Source organism: Podarcis cretensis (assembly GCF_951804945.1).
Source record: "Podarcis cretensis genome assembly, chromosome: Z".
NCBI lineage: Eukaryota > Metazoa > Chordata > Lepidosauria > Squamata > Lacertidae > Podarcis > Podarcis cretensis.
Window position 1 is genome coordinate 12,936,224 of NC_137184.1, and position 26,832 is coordinate 12,963,055.

The 26,832-nt window shown below is 46.3% G+C and overlaps 1 protein-coding gene and 1 long non-coding RNA gene across 8 annotated transcripts in view; one reads left to right on the forward strand and one right to left on the reverse strand.

Annotated features, from left to right (window-relative positions):
- The window catches only part of LOC307208139 (FK506-binding protein 15-like), a 54,159-nt gene that overhangs the window by 23,675 nt on the left and 3,652 nt on the right, over positions 1-26,832 (reverse strand). For 2 of the 7 annotated variants that reach the window (XM_079962554.1, XM_079962552.1), the window contains exons 2-18: positions 25,761-25,870; positions 25,294-25,414; positions 24,145-24,214; positions 22,777-22,851; positions 19,820-19,918; positions 19,391-19,540; positions 18,556-18,624; positions 17,550-17,693; positions 17,267-17,400; positions 16,639-16,687; positions 16,005-16,124; positions 15,360-15,441; positions 14,202-14,287; positions 12,644-12,734; positions 11,450-11,559; positions 10,345-10,452; positions 8,697-8,791 (exon numbers count right to left, since the gene is read on the reverse strand). In XM_079962554.1, coding sequence (XP_079818680.1) covers positions 8,697-8,791; positions 10,345-10,452; positions 11,450-11,559; positions 12,644-12,734; positions 14,202-14,287; positions 15,360-15,441; positions 16,005-16,124; positions 16,639-16,687; positions 17,267-17,400; positions 17,550-17,693; positions 18,556-18,624; positions 19,391-19,540; positions 19,820-19,918; positions 22,777-22,851; positions 24,145-24,214; positions 25,294-25,414; positions 25,761-25,870 — 1,713 coding nt within the window. Of the gene's footprint in view, positions 1-2,844; positions 3,825-5,017; positions 5,155-6,254; positions 6,427-8,050; positions 8,154-8,696; positions 8,792-10,344; positions 10,453-11,449; positions 11,560-12,643; positions 12,735-14,201; positions 14,288-15,359; positions 15,442-16,004; positions 16,125-16,638; positions 16,688-17,266; positions 17,401-17,549; positions 17,694-18,555; positions 18,625-19,390; positions 19,541-19,819; positions 19,919-22,776; positions 22,852-24,144; positions 24,215-25,293; positions 25,415-25,760; positions 25,871-26,832 lie in introns of those variants that run through there. The other 5 variants (XM_079962558.1, XM_079962557.1, XM_079962553.1 and 2 more) reach the window with 5 other exon arrangements.
- LOC307208162 lies at positions 10-24,009 on the forward strand. Its single transcript, XR_013835026.1, has 3 exons — positions 10-192; positions 22,757-22,961; positions 23,053-24,009. It is a non-coding gene; the product is annotated as an uncharacterized lncRNA (long non-coding RNA).

The following is a 26,832-nucleotide window of genomic DNA, read 5'->3' on the forward strand; positions in this document are numbered from 1 at the left end:
ACTCTTAAGTTTGACGGAAAGGGAGGGGGACAGGGCTGGACCAATGGGAAGCTGGTTTCTGGGAGAGGGAGGCGGGAGGGCGGGTGACGCTCGCTCGAGGCTGGCCAATGAGGTGGCGCCTCCGCTCGCCGGGCGAAGAAGGGACGCGTCTGAGGAGATCGAGGGAAGGAGCAGAAGGCGAGGAAGGCGCAGGTAGCTAACTTCCGAGTCTTCTCATTGTGCTATTTACACTTTGTCTGGCAAAACACATTTCTTTCTTCTAATTTAGCGTTCTCGTGTTATATCCATGAACTTTTACTATGTACATTCTCCATATTCCAAGATTCATTCTAGGTCTGTCAGGAGATTAACGTCGGCACTAATTTTTAAGATCTTCCTTAAATGTTATCCGATCTCGATTAACTTTTGGTATTGGATTTCCTCCTATTCTCCCTGTTGTTCTGGCAAGTTGTAGATCTTCTATCATTTTCGCTTGCCAGTCCGTTTTTGCGGGGATGGTATCACTGTTACCAGAAACAGTAGATTCAAATTCTTTGTGCTTTCCTGTGTAAGTCGCTTTGACGTACCTGAATGCAAAAATAATGTCGGATTTAAGAGGTTTGGTGATGCATCTTACTCTAAACACCCATGACATGTCATAGAAAATAATCCAACTCTGGGATCATTTCTTGAGGTTAATTCTTGCACTGAACAAGTGGTGTGCCTTTCATTCCCACACACTGCTCTAGTAATGTTTGCAGCTGAAGCCTACATTTCAAGAAAGTTCCAGGAATCAGTGAACAGAAGCATTGCTGATTTTTCTACAATGTCTTATAACGAGCTTGTAAAGCTTGTGTGGCCTGGGTAGCCAATTCAAAATTTGTGGTCACCAGAACATGCCCTTGCTACAAAGAGCCTGCTGCACCAGTGGAAGATGGTGTAAGATGAAGGACAAAGATGCAAGGGTGTGGTATCTTTCCCTGTCTCTGCACCTGCATCATCTTCCTCCAGCTCAGAGCCAGAAAGGTAAGACAGAGGTTTGTTTTGGCTCTCTGTTCACACCCAGCAAGTGCAGAATTAAAGCAAGCTGTAGGCTTCTAACCATGTTTGGGACTGTGGAGAGCGTAATTATTTCTATCCCTCAGCGGCTCTAATGTCAAAAGAAGGCCTCAGACCTCTCTCACAAGAGCACATCTGACTCCTTGCCCTGTTGAAGGAAGCAAGCAGGCCTTTTTTCTTCTAATAAAGAGTTAACGTCTCTTAATCCATATGATTTCTTGCTGGCTGGCTCGCTGAGAACCAACTACCACAGAAGGAGCATGGTGTGTCCTCCACCAAAGTACTACCTCTCCTCTAACACCCCCCACACTAATATCACACACACAGGCACTGTCCAGGATTCACAATGGCACCCAACATCCAAACATCAATGAAGACCCCCCCACACACACACCTTGAGCACTCTTGAGCTGAATCTAGCGACCATATCTCTACTTGTGGCTGAACATATGCCACAAAACGGGCAAAGTCATGCCAAACTGAAATTTCAGTCTGCCATCTTGATTCAAAATGGCACCCAACCTACAAACAGCAATAAGGTCTGCCACCCCACCCTGGGAACCCTCATGCCAAGTTTGGTATTATGGATGGTGAGGTGCCCAATTGCATAGAGGGCAAATGGGCAAACCATTTCCCAAAATATCAGTCAGGTCAACATATTCCTCCAGCATGACATAGAAAAAGTGTGGGGGTGGGGTGGGAGGGAGAGTTGGACTCCCCAGAGTTGGAATTAATAGATGGCAGAAAAAGCCAGTGTCTTGTCAATACATAATTCCAATTAAAAGCTGAAAAATCATGAGTCCCAGCTCTTGGGAGCAGGAAAGAAGGGGTTGGGAACGATTCACTGATAAATGTATTTATGCACTGGCTCAATGGCAAAACTTTAGAAATTCCTCGGAAATCACTCATTGTATCAATCTTCTCCGTTCCAATGGCATTTAGGACCCAGGGAAGTTCAGCCTGTTTTGTTTAGCCTGGAGAAGAGGAGGTTAAGGGGTGATATGATAGCCATGTTCAAATATATAAAAGGATGTCACATAGAGGAGGGAGAAAGGTTGTTTTCTGCTGCTCCAGGGAAGTGGACACAGAGCAATGGTTCCAAACTACAAGAAAGAAGATTCCACCTAAACATTAGGAAGAACTTCCTGACAGTAAGAGCTGTTCGACAGTAGAATTTGCTGCCAATGAGTGTGGTGGAGTCTCCTTCTTTGGAGGTCTTTAAGCAGAGGCTTGGCAACCATATGTCAGGAGTGCTCTGATGGTGTTTCCTGCTTGGCAGGGGGTTGGACTCGATGGCCCTTGTGGTCTCTTCCAACTCTATGATTCTATGATTCTAAGTGAGGTATAAGGGGAGGGGTGAGTGAGCCCACCATAATCCCCGAGATGTACAGACACCTCTGCAGGGCCTTCCCAAGGAGTCATGGGCCAGTGATATCCAACCACCTCAATCACAATGCCTATCCATCCTATAGTGGGATGAAGCCGGACAAGACAGAGGGGTGTATTTGATTTGACTCAGGGACCAAGGAGCTGTAAATACTTTCCTTTGTACTGGGATGGGAATAAGTGTCAAAGACTATATTTGCGTGACAGGGGTATGCCTGGATCTCAGGTTCTCAGGCATTACCTCAATAGAATTAGAACAGAGAGAGGGGGGAAATCAAAAGAAGGGAGATTACCATATTCATTTTTTCAAATGGCAGAAAATTTAAATTGAAAAGACGCATGGAGACATAGATACCCAAATGAAAAAATAATACACAAATTATTCTGAGGCCAAGCAATAGGCAGGAAGAATAGCTGGAATTTGGATAACAAACAATTTAATTTGGAAAATCAAAAAGGTAGAAATACAACCTAAATCAATAACAGACCATAATTCAATTATGATGGAGTTAAGAAACAACAGAAAAATACAGTTGACCCTTGGGTTATGTTACCTTTGGGTAACGTTTAATCCTTGGGTTGCAAACCTGGAAATGTTTCACTGCGTGGTCATGCACAGAAGTGCTCAATTGAGCTGTGCGCATGCACAGAAGGGCGTCTCCAGTTACAAAGTTTTTGGGATGTGGCCAGGCTCCAGAACAGATCCCATTTGTAACCGAAGATGGAGAATGAAGGAAAAAATCTTAAACAATGAAAAGATAATGAACAAAGCACAAGAACTTCTGAAGGAATTTTTTCAAATAAACATGGCACAAGAAACATACATCAGAGTGAAATGGGATGCAAGCAAAGCTTTCATAAGAGGATTTTATATACAACATGATGCGATACAAAAAAGAATTCGAGAGGAAAAATTCGATCAAATTAGAAAGGAAATAGAAGCAAATGAGAAAACATTAGCCAAAGACCCAAAAAATGAAAATGCAAGAAAAAAGAAGAAATTATTTCAAAATTATTTCTATTGTGTCCATTTCACCCTGAGTGCTTGGCCTCTCCTTCTCAATTCTGGCGGAGAGCCTGAGAGGCGGCCTTGCAGTTTAAGCAGAGGCTGCACGAGTTTGTTCAACCGGTGCTTCCGAAGAATGAGCCTCAGGAGCTGCAAAAAGCAGGCTGTCTTGGGCTCCTTTGAGAGCGGTGAATGGAGGACTGCTTGAGCTTTCCTTCAGATTACCCAAAGGAGCAGGGGATGCCACTGGTGCTGGTTCTCGGAGAGAGTTGCTGTGGGGATCCCCATAAAGGGGTGTGGCACTTGGCTGCTTCCTTTCCGCAGGTTCTTCCTCCTCGGTGCTGCTGCTCCCCCTTTGCTCCTCCTGACTCTCCAGCAGCTGCAGAGTTGTTGTCTGGAACAAGTAGAGGGGAGGGGGGATTATTTGCCACAAAAAAGACTGCAGCCCCTGATGAAAGTACTGTGTAATGGTTGGTCTCTAACCAGGACTCAGGAGACCAGGGTTTGAATCCCTACTCAGCCACACAGGCACAGCTAAGTGACTTTCACTTTGTAGTACCTTAGATACAACCTGTTATTTCTAGAGAGCTGGGCTTCACCCTCTTTGCTGCTCCCATGATTAGTAATATGGGGCTAAATGCCACCCCAGTCTCTGACTGGTGCAAGATTCCAGGGGTCTAGGTACTTAGTCTGTGTTTCCTTGGGAAATGAGGCACAGTGTAGACTCTGGTGTCATAATGATATCTATCTATCAATACTTTATTGTGGTCCAAAGATCCACAAAACAATTTCTAAACTAGATACAGTTAAAACAACCAGACAGACAGATGGAAGAAATCAAGGCAGTCATTTGTTTTATCTAGGGCTAAATATATTTGTTTCTTACAACCTCCGAAAGAAACTTTGCCACGGCCAGTGTAATATCATTTGACCTGTCTTCCAAAAGGTATTTAATATGGGAGGCTTCAGATTTTCCTGGAAAATTTGCCAGTAGGGGATTGATCAGTTGGTCCCTTGCGTGTTCATGCAATCGATGTTTGCAGAACATAAACAAAGCCTATTCTGATAGAGGATGCCTCTCAGCCTGTCATTTAGAACTTCCAAGGGAAATACATTTAGTCTGGCTTTGGTAAATAAACGCCGATAGGTAGGTACAGACATATTCCTAAGGTATGAGGATATTTGATAGTCATACCCGTATTGGATTCAAGCTGCGACCAGGCTACAAATTACATAAGATTGGGATCGCAGGTCCCTATGTGAGATGTCCCAAAGCCTTTGCCTCAAGGATTCAAGGGCAGTGTCATAATCCAGATGATATAAGAGGGATGATGGTAGTGGAGCAACACACGTTAATTTGTCCACTTGTCCCTTTCAATCCTCCATTTAAAAATGAAAGAAGACGCATGATCAGAGTTCAAGGGCATCTTCCAGGGAGGCAAAGAACAGTCCAGGGAGGCAAAGAACAGTCAAGGGTGCAAAGCTGGGGGGAGGGGTGGCACTGGGAGAATCCTAAGGGTCAGAGAGAGTTTTCTAGGGAGCCACCTCTGGCCTCGGGTGATGACTTTTGCCACCCCTGGACACTACCTTCTCCAGATTCTCCTTCTGAACGTGGAGATCAGCCAGCTCCTCTTCCAGGGCTACCACCTTCTCATCCAACTTATTCCCAATCAGGTTCACCTCCTGGTATCTGCTTTTCATGTCGTCAGACAACTTCTCAAGTTCTGTGGAGGTGGGGCACATAGCCAGTGACAGACGAAGTCTGTGCCACAGTGCATGTCCCTGTTTCCATACATTGCTGTAGCTAAGCCTAAGTACAGTGCCATCTGCACTATATGCTTTAAACACTCATAGCTTCCCACAAGACATTCTGGGAACTGAGAACATTCTGTTAAGGGAGCTGAGAGGTGGTGGGAAACCCCAGTCTGCCACAAACCCCCATCTACAATTCCCAAACTGTTAAACTATGCTGGAAATGGCTGCTTAAACAGGGCTCTCCACTTCTACACAACTACAGTGGTACCTCGGGTTAAGTACTTATTTCGTTCTGGAGGTCCGTTCTTAATCTGAAACTTAACCTAAGGTACCACTTTACCACCGGAGCACGATTTCTGTTCTCATCCTGAAACAAAATTCTTAACCCGAGGTACTATTTCTGGGTTAGTGGAGTCTGTAATCTGAAGCGTCTGTAACCTGAAGCGTCTGTAACTCGAGGTACCACTGTATTGGCAGCTGGAAAAAAATCACACTTCCCAGGATTCCTTGGGAGAAAGAGATGCCTGACTGCAGTGGCATGATAATGCTGTATAGTGTGGATGGGGCCTACGTGTAACTTTAAAGACATATCACATGTTTCTTCTCACTCTTGCATGCAGGGCAAGGAAGGTGCAGAATCTGCACAAACCCATTTTCTATTATGTTACATTAGGTTAATGTTACTTATTGTTTGTAAGCTGGAGATTCATTTCAACAAAAAGCAGCATAGAAATACAATCAATCAAGTTTGTAGAGATCAGAAGCTTGCCTTTTTTAAACAGATGGAATTAAAGTCAAGAGTCTTTTTGGAGATTGTGTGTCTGAGTTTTTAACAGCTACACTGCAGGAGGCCCTAAGGAGCAGGACATCCAGAGGTTGCTGGACTCCAACGCCCATCATCCCTGGCTATGCTTCCTGGGGCTCATGAGAGGTGAAAGCCAGTAATACTTTGAGGGCCACAGGCTCCCTACCAGCAAGCTAAAGAATTTCCTAGGATGATAAAACTACTCTGCATGTGCTTGGATTGTGCTCTTCTGCCATTTCAGTGCCTCCTCTCAGTTTCCCTTACCTGCCAGCTGTGCACGGAGTCGGCTGACCTGGGCTTTCTGCCTCTCCGACTCCGTCAGGGCTTCATTCAGTTGGGAGTGGAGATTCATCTCCTGCTTCTGATGACGGGCCAGCTCCAGCTGGAGCTGGGTGATCTGCGCCGTGGCTTCTGCTAGCTTCTTGTTGATTCTGACCTGCAACGCAAAGGAGCAGAAGAGACAGGAGAACATATGGGGAAGGAGAGTCACAAGACCTTTCCTGGGAGGATGCAAGAGCTGTGCTTTTGGAGGCTCCCAAATGCTAAGAATGAGTCTCCCAGGAAACACCCTGCAGAACTGGTCTACTGGCAAGGCTATGAGGAGCGGGGGGAGGCAGATGCCTTGGGCTTTTTAATTAGTTCAGGAGAAAGCATGCATGCCAAAGGTGCATAAAATGGAGAGCAGAAAAGATTTCCCCAGAAAATTCAGGACAGACAAAAGAAAGGACATCTTCACACAGCAGAGCTCTCTCCAACAAGATAAAATGAAGGCCAAACAGTTAGATGTCTTTAGCAGCGGATTAGACAAAACAATGGGGCAGGAAAAGCTATACACAGCCAACAGCCACGAGGGCTAGGGTTTCCCTCCACTGTTGGAGACAGCATGCTGTTCCTGGGAATTGCAAGTGATCCAGTGGCAGCATGTGCTAGAGAGAAAGGCGGCGACAAGGAGAGGAGAGTTAACACCACCAGAAGCAAGAACAGCAAGAGGGGAGAAAGTTTTATCAAAAGAGGCAATGGCATTCTGGGTTAAGCACACTCTGCTTATTCTGTGGTCCAAGGGCTGATTATATCACTCAAAATCCCAGCGGCCTGAGGGTAAGATGCATGGAAGATCCCTTAATGGCAGGGTTTGCACGCTGATGCTCAAGCAAGAACAGGCCACAGCAAACCTGGACTTGCATGCTCTCCCCTTACATCTCCTCCTCTCATGCGCCCAGGAACCCTGACACTTATGCCTAGCCATGGTTTGCTGTGCTGCCTGGGACAACGAGCTGCAGCTAACATCAACTATGGTTAATCTTAAACACACCAACTTCAAATGTTTGTTTCAATAAGCTAACTTCAGAAACTAATTCTGCTTAACATTAATGGCTGTTCTCAGTCCAGACAACAGAGGAAGCAGCAGTTACCTAGAAGTGGAAACTCTCACACCCTTCTTCTTGGCTGCATAGGAGGAAGTGAGGGGGACGTTCACTGTGCTTGCTCACGTCATGCCAACCCACAGTTTACCATGGCATGTGAATGCAGCCAATGAGATCTTACTGTAGACCAATGTGGTGCATTTTTTTTTTAGTCACTGTGTTCGATGTTAAAGGGATATTCTGTTGTTCTCTCATATTCAATCTGAGGTGCTTTTCAAAGGATTACCTGAAGCTTATGAATCTTTTACCTGTACATGCATGTATACCTAGACAGTCGTTTCTTCTACAGTGGTACCTTGGGTTAAGTACTTAATTTGTTCATGAGGTCTGCTCTTAACCTAAAACTGTTCTTAACCTGAAGAATCACTTTAGCTAATGGGGCCTCCTGCTGCTGTCGCCGCGCCGCTACTGCACGATTTGTGTTCTCATCCTGTGTTTTTAACCCAAGGTAGCACTGTATTTTGTTATTGCTGCTGCTCAGAAACGTAACTTCTTTCTGGCCTGCAGGCAAAGGGGAATAGTGACCTGCACTAGCGATTGTGAACTCAAGGACGGGATTCTGGGATAGCACTTGCCCTCCCCACAGCCTCAGTCACTTGGCCTTCCTGTTGTTGCTATCACACTGCCAGGGCTTACCTTCTCCTGTTCAGCATGTAGGACCCTTGCCTGGGTGTGCTTCATGGTCCTCTGCAGTGAGATATTGCTCTGTTCAAATATCAGGTTGCTCTGCTCCACATAGCTGAGGGAAGAATTGTTTTTTACACACGTGAATGTTTGCATGATTTGATACTTTCCATCCTCTCATGTAAAAAAAGAAATCAAGGCAGTATCATATGTAGAGCTCACTTTTCAAAAGCCACCCTAGGAGAGCTTCTATCCTTTATATCAGAATCATAATAGTTCTTATTTTATGTTCCATCTTTCCTCCAAGGAGCTCAAATACTGGTATATAGTTTTCCTCCCTTTTTTATCTTCACAACAACCCTGTGAGGTAGCTTAGAATGAGAGAGAGTGACTGGCCCAAGGTCACCTTCATGGCAGAGTGGGGATTGGAACCCTGGTCTCCCAGATCTTACTCTGACCGACCCTCTTAACTGCTACCCCACACTGGCTATATTCCTGTATTCCTCTATTTGTCCATCCAGACCAGTAGTGTCCACTTTGACTGGCAGCAGCCTTGGGGTGCCTGGGGACTGAGCCAGGCCACCTGAGCTTTAGGCTTCAGCCACAAATACCAGCTGTTTCTCATAGAGCATTTAAAGTGAGCAAGGCTCTCCCTCACCGTTGGTTGCGGCCAATCAGTTCACCAATCTTCTTGTTCTGCTCCTCAATGCGGCTGCTCTTTTCAATGATCTCCTGTTTCAACCTCTCATTTTCCTGTGGCACAAAGAGCAAAACGGAATGTGTCAGAGTCAGTCCTGGCCTCTACAACTCTCACAATCTCCAGCCACAATCTCTTCCCCAACCTCTCTCGGGGACTCAGATTTGAGGAGAGAAATCGTTGTGGTTTTCCGCCATGGTCATGGACAGAACATGGGCAGTTTGGAGCTGCTCCCCTTTTGCAAGCCTCCTAGGTAAACTTTATTTAGTAAGCAAATTGCGAGACAGCTGTACAGCATGAAGCCATGGAAGCAAGATACATGGTAAAAGCAAACAACAACACAGAAATCCAAGCTCTGAGAATGAATAAAATCAGTTTCACAAACTCTGATACAATAAGCCTTAAAAAACAACACCATTTCAGCAGGTATAAAACTTGATCTTCATAAGTGACATTTCAGGATGGAAAGCCCTCCAAAGCAAGCATGCTTTCAAGAGGCATCTGAACAGCGTCACACTAGGCCCTGGTCTGATTTGGGCTGGAAACTCATTCTGGATGTCTGGAGCTGCAATACTAAAAGCCCAATAGCTAGTGCAGCCTTAGAGGAACTGGAACAGAGGAAGCTCTCTTAGCTCAAGCCAGATAGTTCACAGATCATAGATTTGTATGGTTGGAAGGGACCAGGAGGATCATCTAGTCCAACCCGCTGCAATGCACGACCCGGAGATTAAACCCTCCTTTCAGGCAGTGCATTGTTAAACTAGCGGCTACTTCAATCTCTGCAGAGGAGTGCGCGAATACAGTTCTCAAAAGAGGGACGGTTCCTGCCAAAGGTCTAGTCGCAGGGTGTTTCGCGGGGCAGGACCTATAACATGGCTTGGCCACTAGTAAAGGCCAACCGAATCTTGGTAACGGCATCCCTTTTTCTTCTGGGAGAAGCGGGGCACAACTAGGCTAAAATCAAGGATTTCTCCATGTAGATATCTCACCTCTAAACGTGAGATATTGAAGAATGCTTTTATCCAAAGAGAGCCCGGAAACGCCCGTTCCAAACTAATGGAATGTGTAACTCTTCCTATTCCTATCTCTGATATCACCGCAGCACCTGTCCTCGCGCATGCGTACAGTCCTCATTGTATAAGCGTTGCGTGTATCTAGCTCAGTGCAGCCTACAACAGGGGCAAAGAACCTCTGCCAGTCCAAAGACTGCCTTGCCTCTGGATCAACTGTCCAGGTGTGGGACAAAAGTGGGTGGAACAGCAGATGTGGCTATAATACAGGAGACAAGAAGTCTCTACACCGATTGCTCCACATCCAGGCTAGCAACAAAGACACTTCCAGCTGGCCAAAAGAACTCAAGGAAGGTGCAGAGCAGGAACAGGGAAGGACAGGGCAGCATTTGTGCCCAAGGCTCCCCACTGACTGGCAGCGTCTCCTCCAGGGTTTCAGGCACGGGGTCTCTCTCAGCCCTGCCAGGAGACACCATTGGGGACTGTACCCAGGACCTGTTGCCTGCGAATCACATGCTCTGCCACTTAGCTGTGACCCTTCACCTGAAGGTAAAAGCAAGGTAAAAGTCTTCATGCTCTCAAGTAGACAGGCTCTTTACCTGCAGGATACGCTGGATGTTACTCATGATCATAGAGGTTTCCATGGAAACAGAAGAGATGCCTGGCAGCAAACCGGGGCCAGAGTTTTGCTTCCGCAGTTCCTCCAGCTGCAAGGGGTGTGGGGAGAGAAAGGAAAAACAAAAAGGAGGTGCAGCTTGAAGCATCAGCACATGGGAGGGAAGAAGCCAGATCAGGCCTGGGCCCTTTGAGCTGCTCACTTGTTTGCCAAGGAGAGAAACTGCTGGGAGCACAGGAATCTGGCTCAGCATCAGACCACTGGGTCCATCTAGCTCAGTGCTGTCAACACTGGCGGGCAGCATCTCCCTGGGTTTACAGACTGGGGAGTTGCCCAGTCCTACCTGGAAACATCAGGGAGCTAACATGGAACCTTCTGCATGCAAAGAGGTGCTCCACCACCTAGCTGAAGCAACTTCCCTAGTCCCAAACCTCCCCCCCCCTCAGAGATTAAAAAGACAATTCACAAGCCTACTATAAAAGCAGCTAAATACAGTTCTCCAACACTATGAAACAGAAGCAAAACCTGAAGGTAGATTGATTTATTATTTCAGCAAATGCATATACTGCCTGATATATGTATTATACAATGAACATAAAACACCAAAATTGTTTAAAAGCCTTAAAACAGTTGAACAACGATCAATATCAGGCAGGCACCTTCCCTGTACAGACAACTCCCCATCTGTGGGCGCACCAGTTTTGGCCCTCGGGGGTGCGGGGGAGGCTGACATGCATAGTGCCTCAGAACGCAAACCCCATGTAAATGGGGAACTGCCTTTCCCTTTTTGGCACATGCTTCTTTAGATCTCTAGAATGCTGATAGGTTTCTAGTTTATCACTGGTTTTAATTTTTTAAATATTTAAATTGTTTTTACTAATAATTCTATTGTTTTATTCTTTTTGTAAAGTGCTTTGAGTTTTTTTATGAAATAAAATAATCAACAATACAAAACCAACACCTCAGGGGACGGAGCTTTTCAGCCCACTGGAAAAGCCTGTTGCAAGAAAAACACCTTCCTATTGTTTCTGGAAAGTCCTAGCAAGGCAGTTCTTAAGCAGCTTGCTATCCTGAAAGTTCTGTATTACCTTGACTGACAGCTGGTCCATCTTGTCAGCCACCTTCCCAACGGCCAGGCGGATCTCTGTGTTCTGCTGCCGGGTCTCTGTCAGCAGGAATGAACCAAGGTCTCCAGCTGCTGTGACAGGAAAGAAAACTTTGCAAGGTTGTGTTTGTTATTGTTGTTTCAAAACGAGACTGCCAGCAGAAGCAAATGCAGTGGTACCTTGGGTTCAGGTTACAGACTCCGCTAACCCAGAAATAGTACCTCGGGTTAAGAACTTTGCTTCAGGAAGAGAAGAGAAATTGCGCAGCAGCAGCGTGGCAGCAGCAGGAGGCCCCATTAGCTAAAGTGATGTTTCAGGTTAAGAACATTTTCAGGTTAAGAACGGACCTCCAGAACGAATTAAGTACTTAACCCGAGGTACCACTGTAGATGTGGACAGGGTGGGAAGAGAGGGGTCACACCAATAAGAAAGGGCAGGGAGAAAAGAACACAGTCCTTGAGCATCTTAACAAGCAGCCGTGAATCTTCTAGGGTGGGGGACTTTAAGGCAACTTAGCTGCCTAATTCCCAGCTTTTAAACGGCTGGAATAAGGCAAAAGGAAATGCTTCTTCACACTGTGCAGACTTCGGGAGGCAGTGATGGCCACCAACTTGGATGGCTTTAAAAGAGGATTGGACAAATTCACGGAGGAGGAGAAGGCTATTGATGGCAACCAGCCATGATGTCCATGTTCCGACTTCACAATTGGGGGCAATAAATGTTTCTGAATACCAGCTGCTGAAAAGCACAGGAAGGGAAAGGTGCTAAGATCCTGCTTGTGGGTTTCCCGCAGGCATCTGGCTGGCCACTGTAAGAAGAAAATGCTGGACTACATGGGTTACTGGCCTGATCCAGTAGGCTGTGATGCTCTGAACGGGGGAATTTCTAACTTTCACTGAGTTAATGCTCAACAGGTAGGATTTCATTTCCTGAGCTACAGAGGTAGATGCTCAACATTCACTATTCGTACTAGTTTGGGAAATATGGGTGTCTTAATTAATACTGGTGTGTCACCATTTTTTCTCTTATTATTTTCTGTTTGCTTTCTTCATATACGGCAAGCCTGCTACCAGACTTTTGGGTTGTCAACAATGTTAATAAAGGGGTTTGCTTTTTTAAAAAAGTTAATGTTTGAAAGCAGCTCCCAAAGCTACATAGTGCACAGTTTGAACATACCTTGGAAAGGAGCTGGGCACAACCCAACAGGCTGGAGCTGGGAAACTGCGGCACTCGCTTGTGGGTAAGCATATGGCATCCCTGCATAAGGCTGAGAACACAGGTGGGGGAGGGAAAGGAGAGTCAGGTGACTTGTCACACTGACCAAACAGAAGGCAAAAAGGTCCCACATTAAAACAGCAGGATTGCTTAAGCCTGCTCTCAAGGGCTAGATGACCCAAAGGCCAAGGACTGCAAGGGATCTTCTCCTGCAAAAGGCAACGATGGACAACCATTTGGACAGCTTTAAAAGAGGATTGGGCAGATCCATGGGGGAAGCGCCTATTGATGGCTACTGGCCTCGACAGCTAATGGCTGGAAGGAGGAATGCTTCTGAATGCCAGTTGCTGGAAACTGGGGGAGGGGAAAGAGCTCTTGCACGCAGGCACTGTTTGTGCACTTTGCACTGGGGCATCCAGGTAGCCACTGAGAACAGGTGCCCCCATGTGAACAGGATGCTGGGCGAGATAGGCCGTTGGCCTCATCCAGCAGAGGTTCTTCTTACATTCTTCTAAAGATCACCCAATATATAGAAGATCCCTGCTGGATTTGGTGGAAACTACCTCTGCTGAGGTAACAAACTGCTTCCCTCCAACCCTAGGCTATGAATGCTGCTAGCTCTTAATCTAGCGCTTTTGGGATTTGCACCGAAGGGCTATTACCTTCATGGTTAAAGGAATGGGTTTCCAAAACCCAAAACTGACTGTGCAGTTTGAAACTGCACCAAAATCCCTATTTTTCCTTAGCTAAAATCCATTAACTTGAGCTCTGAGCTCAATGCATAAACAAAAGCCCGGCTGTATAGACAAGTGCTCAGAGCCCTCTCCTTTATCAGTTGTGACGGCAACTATGGCCTTCACTATACCAGTAGTAGAACAGAACAGAGAGAAGACACGTCTGTGCTTTATCTTACGTCCTGGACACACTCTGACACACAAACCCAGGTCCGGGAACAAACGCCAGAGCATGTTCCCGGAGATGATTACCTCTTCCCAGATAAGAGTAGGAAGAGGAAGATCCCTTTTATGGTCAGAAGTACAGGAAGGAAGATCCTTTTATGGTTGAGAGTACCAGAGCAGGAACATATGTGATGTCAACCTGCATACATAGGCTGATATGGTTGGAAGGAGGGAGAGGGTGCCTGGAGGATATATATACTGCATGAAACTTGTCATTTCTTTGGGCTTGCTGGGGACTAATCACGCAAGTGCCTTCTGCTATCCAGAGAGCAGAATAAACTCTTTCTTTGAACCAACCTTGGTGTCATTTTGACTTCCTTCCTCCTGTCCCAGAGCAATGCAGACCCAATCGGTGAACTCCAATAAGGCTACATGGTTATGCTGCACCCTCCCTATTTTGCAAATGAAGACCTGACACTGACAGAAAAGGATGAAGAAACTTAGTCAAGCCTGCTAGTCACATGCCCCTGTCTTGAGCAAACCAGGGAACAGAGCATGATGTTGTGGCTCACCTGGCAACCTATGAAAGAACCTTTCCCTGCCTACAAAGGACTCCTTACCTGACAGTTTTGAGGGGCTCTTGGAAGGGGTGGCTGTGGCTGGGGGGTACCAGGTGCCTGGAGCCCCGAGACAGCTGGATGAGGAGCTAGGAAGAAAGCAGAGGCATTAGCATTGCCAATCTCAATACAAGCAGCCCATCATCGTCGTCGTCATCATCATCAACATGTTTGTCTCTATTTCCACCCAAAGGAGCCCAGAGGAGTCAGCACACAAACAGATCAATTCAAGCATCTAAACACAATGCCAGTGACAGATGCAGACTCTGCTCAAGCTGATCTGCAGCAAATGAAGGACACTGCTCCCCCATCCCCACACATCCAGATTTCCTCCGCTTTCCATGCACAATCATCATGCTGGCTTCTGGGTTGTGTCCAACTAAATTCTACTGAGTAGAGCCACTGCACTCAATAAGAACCCTACCAGATCAGGCAAGTGGCCCATCTAGTCCGGCACCCTCTTCTCACAGTGGCCAACCAGGTGCCCCCATGTTGTTGTTGTTTAGTCATTTAGTCATGTCCGACTCTTCGTGACCCCATGGACCAGAGCACGCCAGGCACTCCTTTCTTCCACCGCCTCCCGCAGTTTGGTCAGGCTCATGTTTTCAGCTTTGAGAACACTGTCCAACCATCTCGTCCTCTGTCGTCCCCTTCTCCTTGTGCCCTCCATCTTTCCCAACGTCAGGGTCTTTTCCAGGGAGTCTTCTCTTCTCATGAGGTGGCCAAAGTACTGGAGCCTCAACTTCACAATCTGTCCTTCCAGGGAGCACTCAGGGCTGATTTCATGAAGAATGGATACGTTTGATCTTCTTGCAGTCCATGGGACTCTCAAGAGTCTCCTCCAGCACCATAATTCAAAAGCATCAATTCTTCGGCGATCAGCCTTCTTGATGGTTCCGCTATCACTTCCATACATCACTACTGGGAAAACCATGGCTTTAACTATACGGACCTTTGTTGGTAAGGTGATGTCTCTGCTTTTTAAGATGCTGGTGCCCCCATGGGAAGCCTGCAAAAAGCACCTGAGCGCAAGAGCCCTCTCCCCTCCTGTGGTTTCCAGCCACTGACAACCCTCTCCTCCATGAACTTGCCTAACCCTCTTTTGAAGCCACCCTAGTTGGTGACCATCACCAAGGCACAACAAAGGAACACACTTTTTACCTTGCATTGCCCACTGAAGAGGGGCCATTGGACGGTAGTCGTTCGGACAGAAGGTTAAAAATTCTTGAATGGCATGCGGCACCTGAAGAAGACAATGCACAATTAACCCTCCTGGGAAGTGGAAAGGGACCCTAGAGGCTTCAAATCCCACATTAACGAGAGAGAGGCATGCCAGAACATTTGTAGCTATGGGGTTTTTTAATACGTTGTAAGCTGCTTTGAGCATTGTTTTAACTTGGGAAAGGCAACATACAAATAAAATGACTGATGATCCTTACAAGGCTTTCCCTCAAATTAAGATTCAGACCCAAAACCAGTTTGGGGTGACTACTAGATCTAGGGAGGACAAGACCCTCAGTTTCATGCAAAGGGCCCCAGGTTTTATACCTGGTAGGCAGGGAATGCCCCCTGTCTGAAACCCTGGAGAACCAGGTAGGTTTGTAATTAAGTAAAAAAAAGGGCCCTCCCCTCCTTCACTGCCAGTCAGTGTAGACAGTAGGGAGCTAGGTGAATGAGCAGTCTCACTCGGTATAAGGCAGCTTGCTATGTTCGTCAACCGTTATCCTGCCAACCTACCTGAATTTCAGCAACAGCCAACACACACAAACCCCACTGAAAAAAACCTGAGAATTGAAGCTAACACACCTCTACCTCCTTGTCAGCTGAGTCTTGCTGGGGTGCAAATGTGCTGGAAGGGACAGGTAGCATAGGCTGACCCATCTTCGCCATACGGGAAATGAGTTTCACTTTTGTTACATCAGGATTCTGTCCAGGGAAAGAGAAAGGGGGGGGGTCCTCATGAACAGACCATTTCCTTGCTACATTTTCACTCTAAAACTATTAATGAAAGAACTTTAAAACTGCATATATTTTTTTAAAAACCACTTAGAAACCCATTTCAGTAGTCTATGCAAGCACAATATCAAATGTTAATTACTCGTAGTTACAGATGATATGCTTTTCCTGTGACACACCGTATTTTTCCGTGTATAACACTAGGCTTTTTCTCTTAAAAATAATGTCAAAAATTAGGGGGGATCTTATACACGGATACATTTCCCCCCATTTTCTTAAATCTAAGTCCCCCCAAATAATGGGTGTCTTATAGACCAAAAAATACGGTACCTTTATTATGTGGGAGCTTTTGAGTTTCTCAAAAAATGCTCACCAATAAGGATCCTACTCTCTATGGGAGGACCAAGTTACTTCTCATTGCTTTGGTCACATTCAACAGGAACTATACAATCAATAGGAAGATTTGGCTCCAATGGGGACTTACCGCTAGCTGTTTGCTAATAGAGCTTGATTTGGCACGCACAGCTGGCTCCCTGCAGTATGGAAGGAAGGGAGTTAACAAACCTGAGCATAGTAGGAAGAGTCTATTAAGGGGTAGGATACTCAACTGGCCTTTGGGACTCTGCCTCGGCCAAGCCCCTCACCAACCCCACCTCATGACCTCCCCAAGGGAGCTTTAGCCTGGCTGGAATGTGTCCTTGAACTGTGACAGTGCATCTTGCTTCCCTGGACAGGGAGAGGTGTGTGCAGAAAGAAGCCCCACATGGTGTATTTTCTGGCTGCACAGAAGGCTGGAGCAGCATCTGTTGCTCTGTCCACTGGAGCCCCAGCCCAGCCCTGGAATGTGGCCCCTGCCAGGTTGCCTATGAGACAAGGTGGCCTCAGGATTCTTTGGAAGAAGCCACGGCTGTTGAAAGTGGCATGGCGCTATTTGGAACATATGATTTTCTATGATTTATTGAATTTGTATACCGGACTTCATCCGTAGATCCCAAGGTGGTACAGTGCAGATGGGGTCTGAGTTATGCAGCTGAGGTTATGCAGAGTTAGGATGTGACACCTGAGAGAATGGAAGGCTTAAAAGCTAAGGGCACCCTCAATTTATTTCTCACCCTGGCTTTGGAGCGGGAGGAGGAGTCAGCCAGGCTGGGTCTGTAGCGGGGCTTTCTGATTGTGGCACTGGTGAAGGTGTGAAGGTGGGGGCCAGGCTGTGTCCGGCGGAGTCAGCGCCCTTTGCAAACCTCACCTAAGGGAGCAAAAAAGAGGCATCATGGAGTCTGGTCAAGGCAACCAGTGCCTCCATTTGTAGAACCTTATCCAGGCAGTAGACTGACCACCCAACAACCTTCTGAGGTTCTCTTGGTTGCTAACCCGTTGGGAGGAAGACACACTCACCCGTTTGACTTCCACCTCAAAGGCCAGGGTTGAGTCCGGAGGAATGCGTTCAGCTTCTGCCAAAGGCCCGTAAGCCAATGCTGGCGGGACAAGGAGGAACCGCCTGCCTCCTCTCTTCATGCCAATCATTCCATCTTCCCAGCCCTTCAAGTTCAAGAAACGGGGAACCAAGCAGAAAACAAGTTTGGGTGACTGCCTTAGCTAAGTGCCAGAACCACACAGCCTTTGCCAACCTGACGTCGTCCAGATACCTTGGACTCCAACTCCAATCAGCAGGCGCTGGCTGGGGATGATGGGAGTTGGAGTCCACAGCATCTGTGTGTGTGTTTGTCAGGCTGGTAAAGGCTGGTCGAGAGCAGGGCACAGGAATACTGACAGTTCTCTTGCACTCTTGAGGAAAGTAGTTGAAAGCATTGATGAAAACCATTCCCTCCGGGGCAACCTTCTTGGTGGGGAGGAGCATGCCAAAAGTGGGCGGGGCTAGAGGGGAAAGTGGGAGGGGCAATGAATGTAATATTTACCTTTGTACAATAGGCTACTTTAGACACCCACTCACACTCCCCCTCTCTGTCTCTCATCCAGGACAGCAAGAGGCAACATTAGAGGTCCAGGACTGTTTTGGTCCAGCCCACAGAGCAGGCTTGGCGAGGGGCATGGCCTGGGGTGAATCCTGAGGGCCAGTTTCAGTCCCTGCTGGGCCTGAGGTTCCCCACCCCTCCTGTAAGGAAAGAACAAGCCTGACTGACCAGTAGGGCAGGATCAGGAATTTTGCAGGGATCAAGGGACCCTGTCTGGGCCTCCCACTCCAGCAGATCCTGGCAAGTGTAGACACGCTGGGACAGCTACTTGCCTGCGGTTCTTGAGGAAGCCATTTGATCAGGGTTTGAGCTCAAAAAACATCACTGCTATTCAGCCTTCCACACAGCCCGGGCTGCTGAACTCTGCTTAGATGTGGAAGTGGAAGAAAGAATCCTTGCACTGCGGTGGGAAGGTAGCGCCATCTTACCTTGATGACTTTGCCAGAGCCTAGCTTCAGCCGGAGCAACTTCTCTTTATTTACATTCGAGTCAAAAACCTGTTCCAAAAGTGGAAGGTTGATGGGGTGAAATTACTTTTAACGCGGAAGGTAATAGGTTCACGTTCCGCTACTCCCACTGCTGAGCCAACAGCAATGAGTATTGAAGGACGGGGTGCAACTCGGGCACAGCACCTGTTTTGCAGGCAGAGGGTTCCAGGTTCAACCCTGGCATCTCCAAGGAAGGTCAGGGAAAGGCTTTTGCTTGGAAGCCTGGAGAGCTACTGCCAATCAATGTGGGCGATGCCAACCTAGACCAGTGGCCTGATGCAGTGCAAGGCAGCTTTCTATGTTGAATCCCCTACCTAGCGGTGCCTCCCATGTTGCAGATTGGGTAAAATGAGGTTGAGAAATAGGATCTACACCTTGGAGACAGGTGTAGCTTAGGGCCTAACAGCATGTGCTTCCCAGGAAGAAGGTCCTGGGTTCCCTCCCTGGCATCCCCAGTTGAGAAAGGGCGGCAAGGCTGGGCAAGGCCCCACCTCTGGAGAGCAACCAATGCAAGCCCCATGGAAAAGCACTGGCTAGAGCTCATTGGGGTTGGGGTCAAATGCACACAGAGCTGTGAAGCAAGCTGGGTGAGCCTCACCAAGTCCCTCTCCTGTTTCATTTCCTTGCAATGTTATTGAAAGGCAAAAAGACAGGGTTGTGGAAGAAAAGGGCTGTATGCAATCTATAAACCAGGAGTGGGAAAGCTGTGGCCATGCAGTGCTGCTAGAGACTTCAACCCCCATCATCCCCAGACACCCCCTCTGCCAGGTCTCACCTGCCCAAGACGACCATTCTGGAACAGCCAGCCTGTAAAAGTGATCTCCAGGGCATCACCAGTCTCCACACCTTGGCCGTCTCCGAGAACAAGATCCTGATACAACACTGTGTCAGGAGAACGGATGCTGTTATACTTGGCAATGCACAGCTGTGAAGAAGAAGAACCAAGCACTTTGTGTTATTAGCCTGCATTGTCATCTGCACCTATGGAATCTGGCCCAGCGTAGCACTGGCTGAAGACCCCAAGGGCCTGAAAAGGCCCCAACTGGCTACACCACCATTCCTTGCCCTCCCTGGATACTTCTTAGTAGTTGGCAGAGAAAGCTTCTGGTGACTGATGCAAGAGAGCTGAGCTCCCGCCAACACTAGTTCAGTGTCTGCAGGTCAGCAACCCCCCACCCCAAAATGCAATGCACGCCTCTGGCACCTGTTTGCTGAAGTCCACAGCTGCCTTTTCTGATTCAAACATGATGGACCAATTCTGCCTCTGATCATCATAAAATGTGCAGTAGTTGTTGGGATGCACCTGCGGAAATAGAAAGGAGAAAGTGGAATTCTGAGCAGCAGGCAGCCTCTGCTCAAAGCAACTTTCTTCCTGATGGGTTTTGCTAAAGACTTTGGGTTGTGTCCCAATGTTAGCCCTACTGAGAGCAGACCCATGAAAATTGATGGACATGATGAACTTTGGTGCATTAATTTCAGTGAGTCTACTCTGAGCACACACACATAAACATCAACGTCTGTAGTGTGTCATGTTTAGAAATGGAAAAATGCTATAGGATTTCGGGGTGGAGGGCTAGCCCAAGGGATGTTAGCTATAGTAGGACAGAGGGAAGAATGTCATCTACTTGATAAAAAGTATAAAAAGTAATGGGGAAATTGGGCACCCCTGACATGTCCCTTTTTCTATCTTAAGTTCTTCCGTAATCACATTGTTCACAATAAGTTTAGCCTATACCGTTTTCAAACCCTTGGCCTACCCCCATCCCCTGGAGATTCTTCTTCATAAAAGTCCAATAAATATTGTCAAAGGCTTTCTCCGCGTCAACAAATATCAAAACAGCTTTTGTATTTATATTAACTTCTAACATTTCCAAAATGTCTATTATGTTCCTTACATTATCTGATAAATGTCTCCTCGGTCCTGGAGGTTTTGCTGAACATGATAAGAAAGGACCAGCTGGTTAAAGGGGTTCAGGTCGGAGCGAAACACTATAAACCGAGAGCATTTGCAGATGATTTGGTACTTACATTACAAGAGCCAGAATCTAGTTCTAAAAGGGTTTTGGAATTAATTCAAGAATTTGGTCAAGTGGCAGGATTTAAACTGAACAAGTCAAAAACTAAGGTATTAGAGAAAAATTTAACAGTTATTGAGAAAGAGGTTTCAGAATGAGACAGGTTTAACTGTGGTTAAGAGTGTAAAATACTTGGGGATTAATATGACAGCTAAAAATATGAATTTATTTAAAGATAACTATGAGAAATGCTGGAAACAAGTGAAATTTTTTTTAGAAATTTGGTCAAATTTGAAGCTTTCTTTGTCTGGTCGAATAGCAGTTATAAAGATGAATGTATTGCCTAGAATGTTGTTTTTGTTCCAAACATTGCAAATTGTGGACAAGATGGAATGTTTCAAGGGTTGGCAGCAAGACATTTCTAAGTTTATCTGGCAGGGCAAAAAGCCCAGAATAAAATTTAACATTTTAACTGATGCAAAGGAAAGGGGGGGATTCGCCCTGCCAGATTTGAAACTTTATTATGAATCAGCAGCTTTCTGCTGGTTAAAAGATTGGCTGCTTCTTGAGAACACAGACATTTTATATTTGGAAGGTTTTAATAACTTTTTTGGGTGGCATGCATATCTGTGGTACGACAAAGTTAAGGCTCATAAAGGTTTTAAAAACCATATTGTTAGGAAAGCATTGTATAATGTTTGGATTAAATACAAAGATTGGAGAACAAAACTCCAAGGTGGCTGTCACCAATGGAGGCAAAGGCATTGAAAAAGCTTAATATGGAGTCTAAATGGCCAAAATATTGTGAAATCTTGGAACAGGATAACAAGTGGAAACTGCAGAGTTTTGAGAATCTAAAAGATAAAGTGCGAGATTGGCTTCATTATTATCAAATAATGGAGGTTTATAAGTTGGACAGGAAAATTGGTTTTCAGGTGGAAAGGTCAAAATTGGAAACAGAGCTGTTAGAATCCAAAACTAAGAGCTTGTCAAAAATGTATAACTTGCTGCTGAAATGGAATACACAGGATGAAACGGTTAAATCAGCTATGATTAAGTGGGCACAAGATGTTGGGCATAACATTATGTTTGCTGACTGGGAAAGGTTGTGGACCACCGGTATGAAATTTACGGCGTGTAACGCCTTGAGAGAGAATATTATGAAAATGATCTATAGGTGGTACATGACCCCAGTCAAGCTTGCAAAAATTTACCACTTATCAGACAATAAATGTTGGAAATGTAAAGAAAATGAAGGTACATTCTTTCACCTCTGGTGGACATGCCCAAGGATTAAGGCTTTCTGGGAAATGATATATAATGAAATGATAAGGTATTTAAATATACCTTCTTGAAGAAACCAGAGGCCTTTCTCCTGGGTATGGTTAGCCATGTGGTGCTAAAGAAGGACAGAACGTTTTTTATGTATGCTACAACAGCAGCAAGGATACTCATCGCAAAGTATTAGAAGACACCAGATCTACCCACTCTGGAAGAATGGCAGATGAAGATGACAGACTACATGGGACTGGCAGAGATGACTGGCAGAATCCGAGACCAGGAGAAAGAGACAGTGGAAGAAGATTGGAAGAAATTTAAAGACTATCTTAATAAATATTATAAAATTAATGAATGTTAGAATTGACATGGGTTTAAAAATTATGTGGTTTTCAGGGGTGTTGATTATGGAAAAAGAATAAAATTATTAAAAAATATGGGAAGTAAGGGAATGGATTTGCTGATTAGATAATGAAATTGGAATACAGAAGGGGGAGGTGTGAGGAGGTCAGGGAAATTAGGTTTAAGAAAATAAGGATGGAAATTATACTTGTTTCTTTTTGTTTTTTGTTTGTGTATGTTTTTATTGTTAAACTTTAATAAATATCATTAAAAAAAAAAAAACAACAGAATGTCATCTACTTGTTACCTCTAGGTAAGCATTTTAACCATAGAGTGGCCCCTTGGTTCTAACACTACTCAAATCTGATAGGTTGCAACAAACATTAGCCCTACTCAAAGCAGACCCACTGAAATTTATTGACCACAGCTGAGACCTCATATGCAATGTGCATTTCAAACCACCAAAGAATTCTGCTTAGCTTCCGCCTATGCCATGGTCCTTGCAGGTCTTAACACCAAAGCTTACCGTGAATACAAAGCAAGCATGGATGCTGGCGGTCACAATCTGCTGCAGCTGGCTGATATAAAGAAGCACTTTGTACTGGATTCCACAAGAGACGGAAGGACAGAAGAAAACAAGAGCAAAAATGAGGAATCAAAAATTACGGGGCTGGCTGTTTTCAAAAGCACCTGGAGCTCTTCTTATACCATGTAGAATTTCCACAGCATCCCAACAGCAAAATGACACATTAACATATAAATACATCAGAGTTGTTCATCATAGGAATTGCTTTGGTTGCAGGTGCCTGCCTTAGTTACATGTGGAGTGCCTTCGTTACAATGGAGCAGGCGTGGGGAGCCTTTGGTGCTGAGCTTCAACACTCACTGGCTCTTGCCAGCATGGCCAGTGGAGAGGGATGATGGGAGCTGTCGTTCAGCGACATCTGGAGGACCAAAGGCTCCCTACACCTGGAAAAACCAAGGGGTGAGATCTGTCCTTTTCTGCCCAATCAGCTAAATGGGAATGACATCCCAGTGTTTTATCCTGTCCCCACCACCCTCACCTGCAACGGCGCAGTAGGACAAGGCAATCATACCAGAGTCTTCCTGGAATAAATGCATATGTTTCCTGACGTATTTTATCCATTGCTTGTAAAACACCTGTGAATCCTTTCATAGCAAAGTGGGGCAGAACAAACCACTGAAGAGCTACTGACTGAGCTGAAACGGACAGAGGCTGGAAAAACTGAATCCCTTTTCCAACATAAACTGCTGAAACACCCTTCCTTTTTTGAGTGTGGTGGGGAACGTTTATTGATTTTTTTAAGCCATGACAAAGTTACAGTCTCACCTCCCTCTATCCACTCTGCACACAATACCCCCTAGGCCCTTCTTTTGTCAAGATGCTAGTCCACATGGTTCTAGTTAAATAAGAGCACAGGGCCTTGGACTGATTAAAACCACTAGTCTCTCTAGTTTAGGACTGCCTACTCTGACCGGCAGCAGTGTCCCCAGCCCTACCCAGAGGAGCTAGCGATTGGATTTGGGAGCTTCTGTCTGCAAAGTGGATGCTGTGTTACTGAGTGACAGCCCCTTCCCTGCTGCGAATACTTTTTGTAGAGAAGTGAGGTCAGAATAAGAAAAATGGGAGCTATAAGCCTTGTGAGCTGATTAGGCAGAAAGAGACAGGAGCCAAAACAGCACCTTTGCTTTTTCCAGAGTAAGACACCATCAGGAAACCAGGATTCAGAGAAAGGGAAGCATTTTCTTAGCCCAACCTACATCAATCCTCCAGATGTTTAGTACCGACAGCAGCTGTAGTCCCAAACATCTGGAGGACAGCAGGTTGGCAGAAAGCCAGGCTACTTCAAGACACCACACCTCCTCCTCTTACCTCCTTGGTTGCATTGCTGCCCACTACAGCTGCTCCATACTTGCCATGTTTCACATATTTCCCATTGGTACTGGAATGAGAAGAGAACACCTCTTAGCTTCCCACAATTGTTGCCACCATGCCAACCCCATGGGTTATATTAAGCAGCTCTTTACAAAGACTTCCCAGGGGTTGTTTGACTCCCATCAGCCTAGGCCATCTGGCCAGCGGTGAGGGGCGATGTGGGGGGTGAGTGGTAGCAGCCCAGCAACATTTTATCAGCCCACAAGTTCCCCATCCCAGGAGGTCTCTACCCTCAGTTCAGTTCAGTGTTGGCTGGTCCTCATTGGGGTGAATGCAGGGAACCCAACTCTAGGTGGCACCAGAGCCAACGACAGGTAGGGCCAGCTAAGTCTACAGCTATCCCCATCCTCCTCCCTGCTTTGTTCTACCATGGCAGCATGGAGACTGAGGGGGAAGAGGATCGGTTTGACGTAAGAAGGCAGGCAGGTGGGAGCCAGCTGAGGGCAGAATGAGGGGGCGTCTTGCTACTGGACCTGCTTTCACTGGTGTGGCATAAGGCAAGGAAATTAACAGCACATCGAGCCAGAGTCAATGATATCCACAGCCTGATTGGCTGGAAGTAAAACAACAACAACAGGCAGGTGGGGGCAGGCTGAAGTTGGGGAGGCGGTGCCCCATTTGCCCCAATTGAACCCCCCCCCCCACTGTTTCTCCACCTCCATCGTCCAGCCCAGACACTGAGGTCCAGCCCCAAGGCCCTTCTGGTAGTACCCTCCCTGTGAGAAGTGAGGTTACAAGGGAACCAGACAGAGGGCCTTCTCGGTAGTGGCACCTGCCCTGTGGAACGCCCTCCCAGCAGATGTCAAGGCAATAAGGCAATGAGCAACTATTATACTTTTAAAAGACAACTGAAGGTTGTCCTGTTTAGGGAAGTTTTTAATGTCTGATGCTGTACTGTTTTTAATATTTGGTTGGAAGCTGCCCAGAGTGGATGGGGTATAAAAAATAAATTATTATTATTACTATTCAGCTGCACCTCTTTCCGAACAAGCCAGGCAACATCGAGAGATGATTGCAAAAGATGTGAGCACAGGACTTAGGTAGCAAGAACACACTGCAGCTCATCCCCTCTACTGTAGTACTCACAACAAATATGCATGAACAACTGTAGTGAAGAAGACTGACTGAACTGCTGCAGTGGGCGCAGGAGCAGCAGCGGCCGCAGGAGCAGCTGCAGGAGGATGCTTCTGGGTAGACAGACCTGCAGCTGGAGCAGCACATGAGAAGGGTAAGTGCTCTGTTGCAAACAGAACATTGCTTGCAAACATCAGGCCAAGTTAGCTCCCTTGTCTTGGGACCAAGCCAGTTGCTCACATTAATGAAAAACAGGAAGTTGCCTTGTATGGCGTCAAACCACTGGGTCCATCTATCCCAGTGTGGCGAATACAGACCACCAGCACCTTTCTGGGGCCCCAGGTCAGGGGTCTCTCCCCAGCACTACTCAGGAGTTGACCAACCCAGTTGATTCTGTGGGGCTTCAGAACCAAAGGTTGGACTAGATGGTCCACAAGGGCTCATCTTATGTTCCTAGGCATTGTGAACAGTTTACTTACTGGTAGCTAGTTGACCTTTTTTAGGCTGCTTGGGTGACATGTATTGGAAGAGCACATTTCCAGATTCTGTAGCTGTCTGATCCTGTCCAAAGAGAGAGGCCAGCCTGGTCCTGGGCAGAGAGAAAAGTAACCATTCACTTCATTTACAGAGAGAGGCAAGTGGGTGGGAACAAGACATGTATCTGCAAGCACAAAGATGCTCATGTTTCACTGCAGGTTGGCGATTTTGTTGCAGCCTTCCCCAAAGACCAGAGGGTAATGGATTCAAAAACTAGAATCCAGTCAGTGATTAGGATGTTGGCCACCCCACTGGGTCATAATGCTTGCCAAGGGGAGCTTTGCCCAGTCTCTCTTGGGGTAACCAGCCTGGAAGAGCTGTTGTAAGAAATCAATGCACACAACTAAAAACGTAGACACATTGTGGGTCTTCTCTAAGCAGAACTTAGTTGGAGACAATCCCTTCTTTTTCCTATCAAGTTTCTATAACCTCTCTTAAGAACAAAAGAAAAGCCTGCAGGATCTGGCCAAAGGCCCAGTGAGTCCAGCATTCTGTTCTTACAGTAGCCAACAGAACCCAAGCACAAGAGGCCTCTCCCCTCCTGTGGTCTCCAGCAACAGTTATTCAGAAGCCCTGCTGCCACCAACTTGGTGAGCACAGTCACAGTGACTAAACATCGCTAGCCTTCTCCTCCCTGAATTTTTCTAATCCTCTTTTAAAGTCACCCAAGTTGGTTGCCATTCCTGCCTCCTGCGGGAGAGTTCTGTAGTTTAACTGTGCATGGTGTGAGAAAGTACTTTTGCCTTTCCTGAAGGTCTTCCAACATTCAGCTTCATCGGATGTTCACAAGACGGAGAGAAACTGTTCCCTATCCACTTTCTCCATGCCATGCCTAATTTGATAAACTTCTATCATATTATCTCTTACTTGCTTTTTGTCTAAACTACAAAGTCCCTAAAACTGAAAAGGCCGTTGCCCAATTATTGCACCCAAGCGTTTATAGAACCTAGTACAGTGGTACCTTGGTTTTTGAACAGCTTAGTTCACAAACTACTTGGAACCCGAACGCTTCAA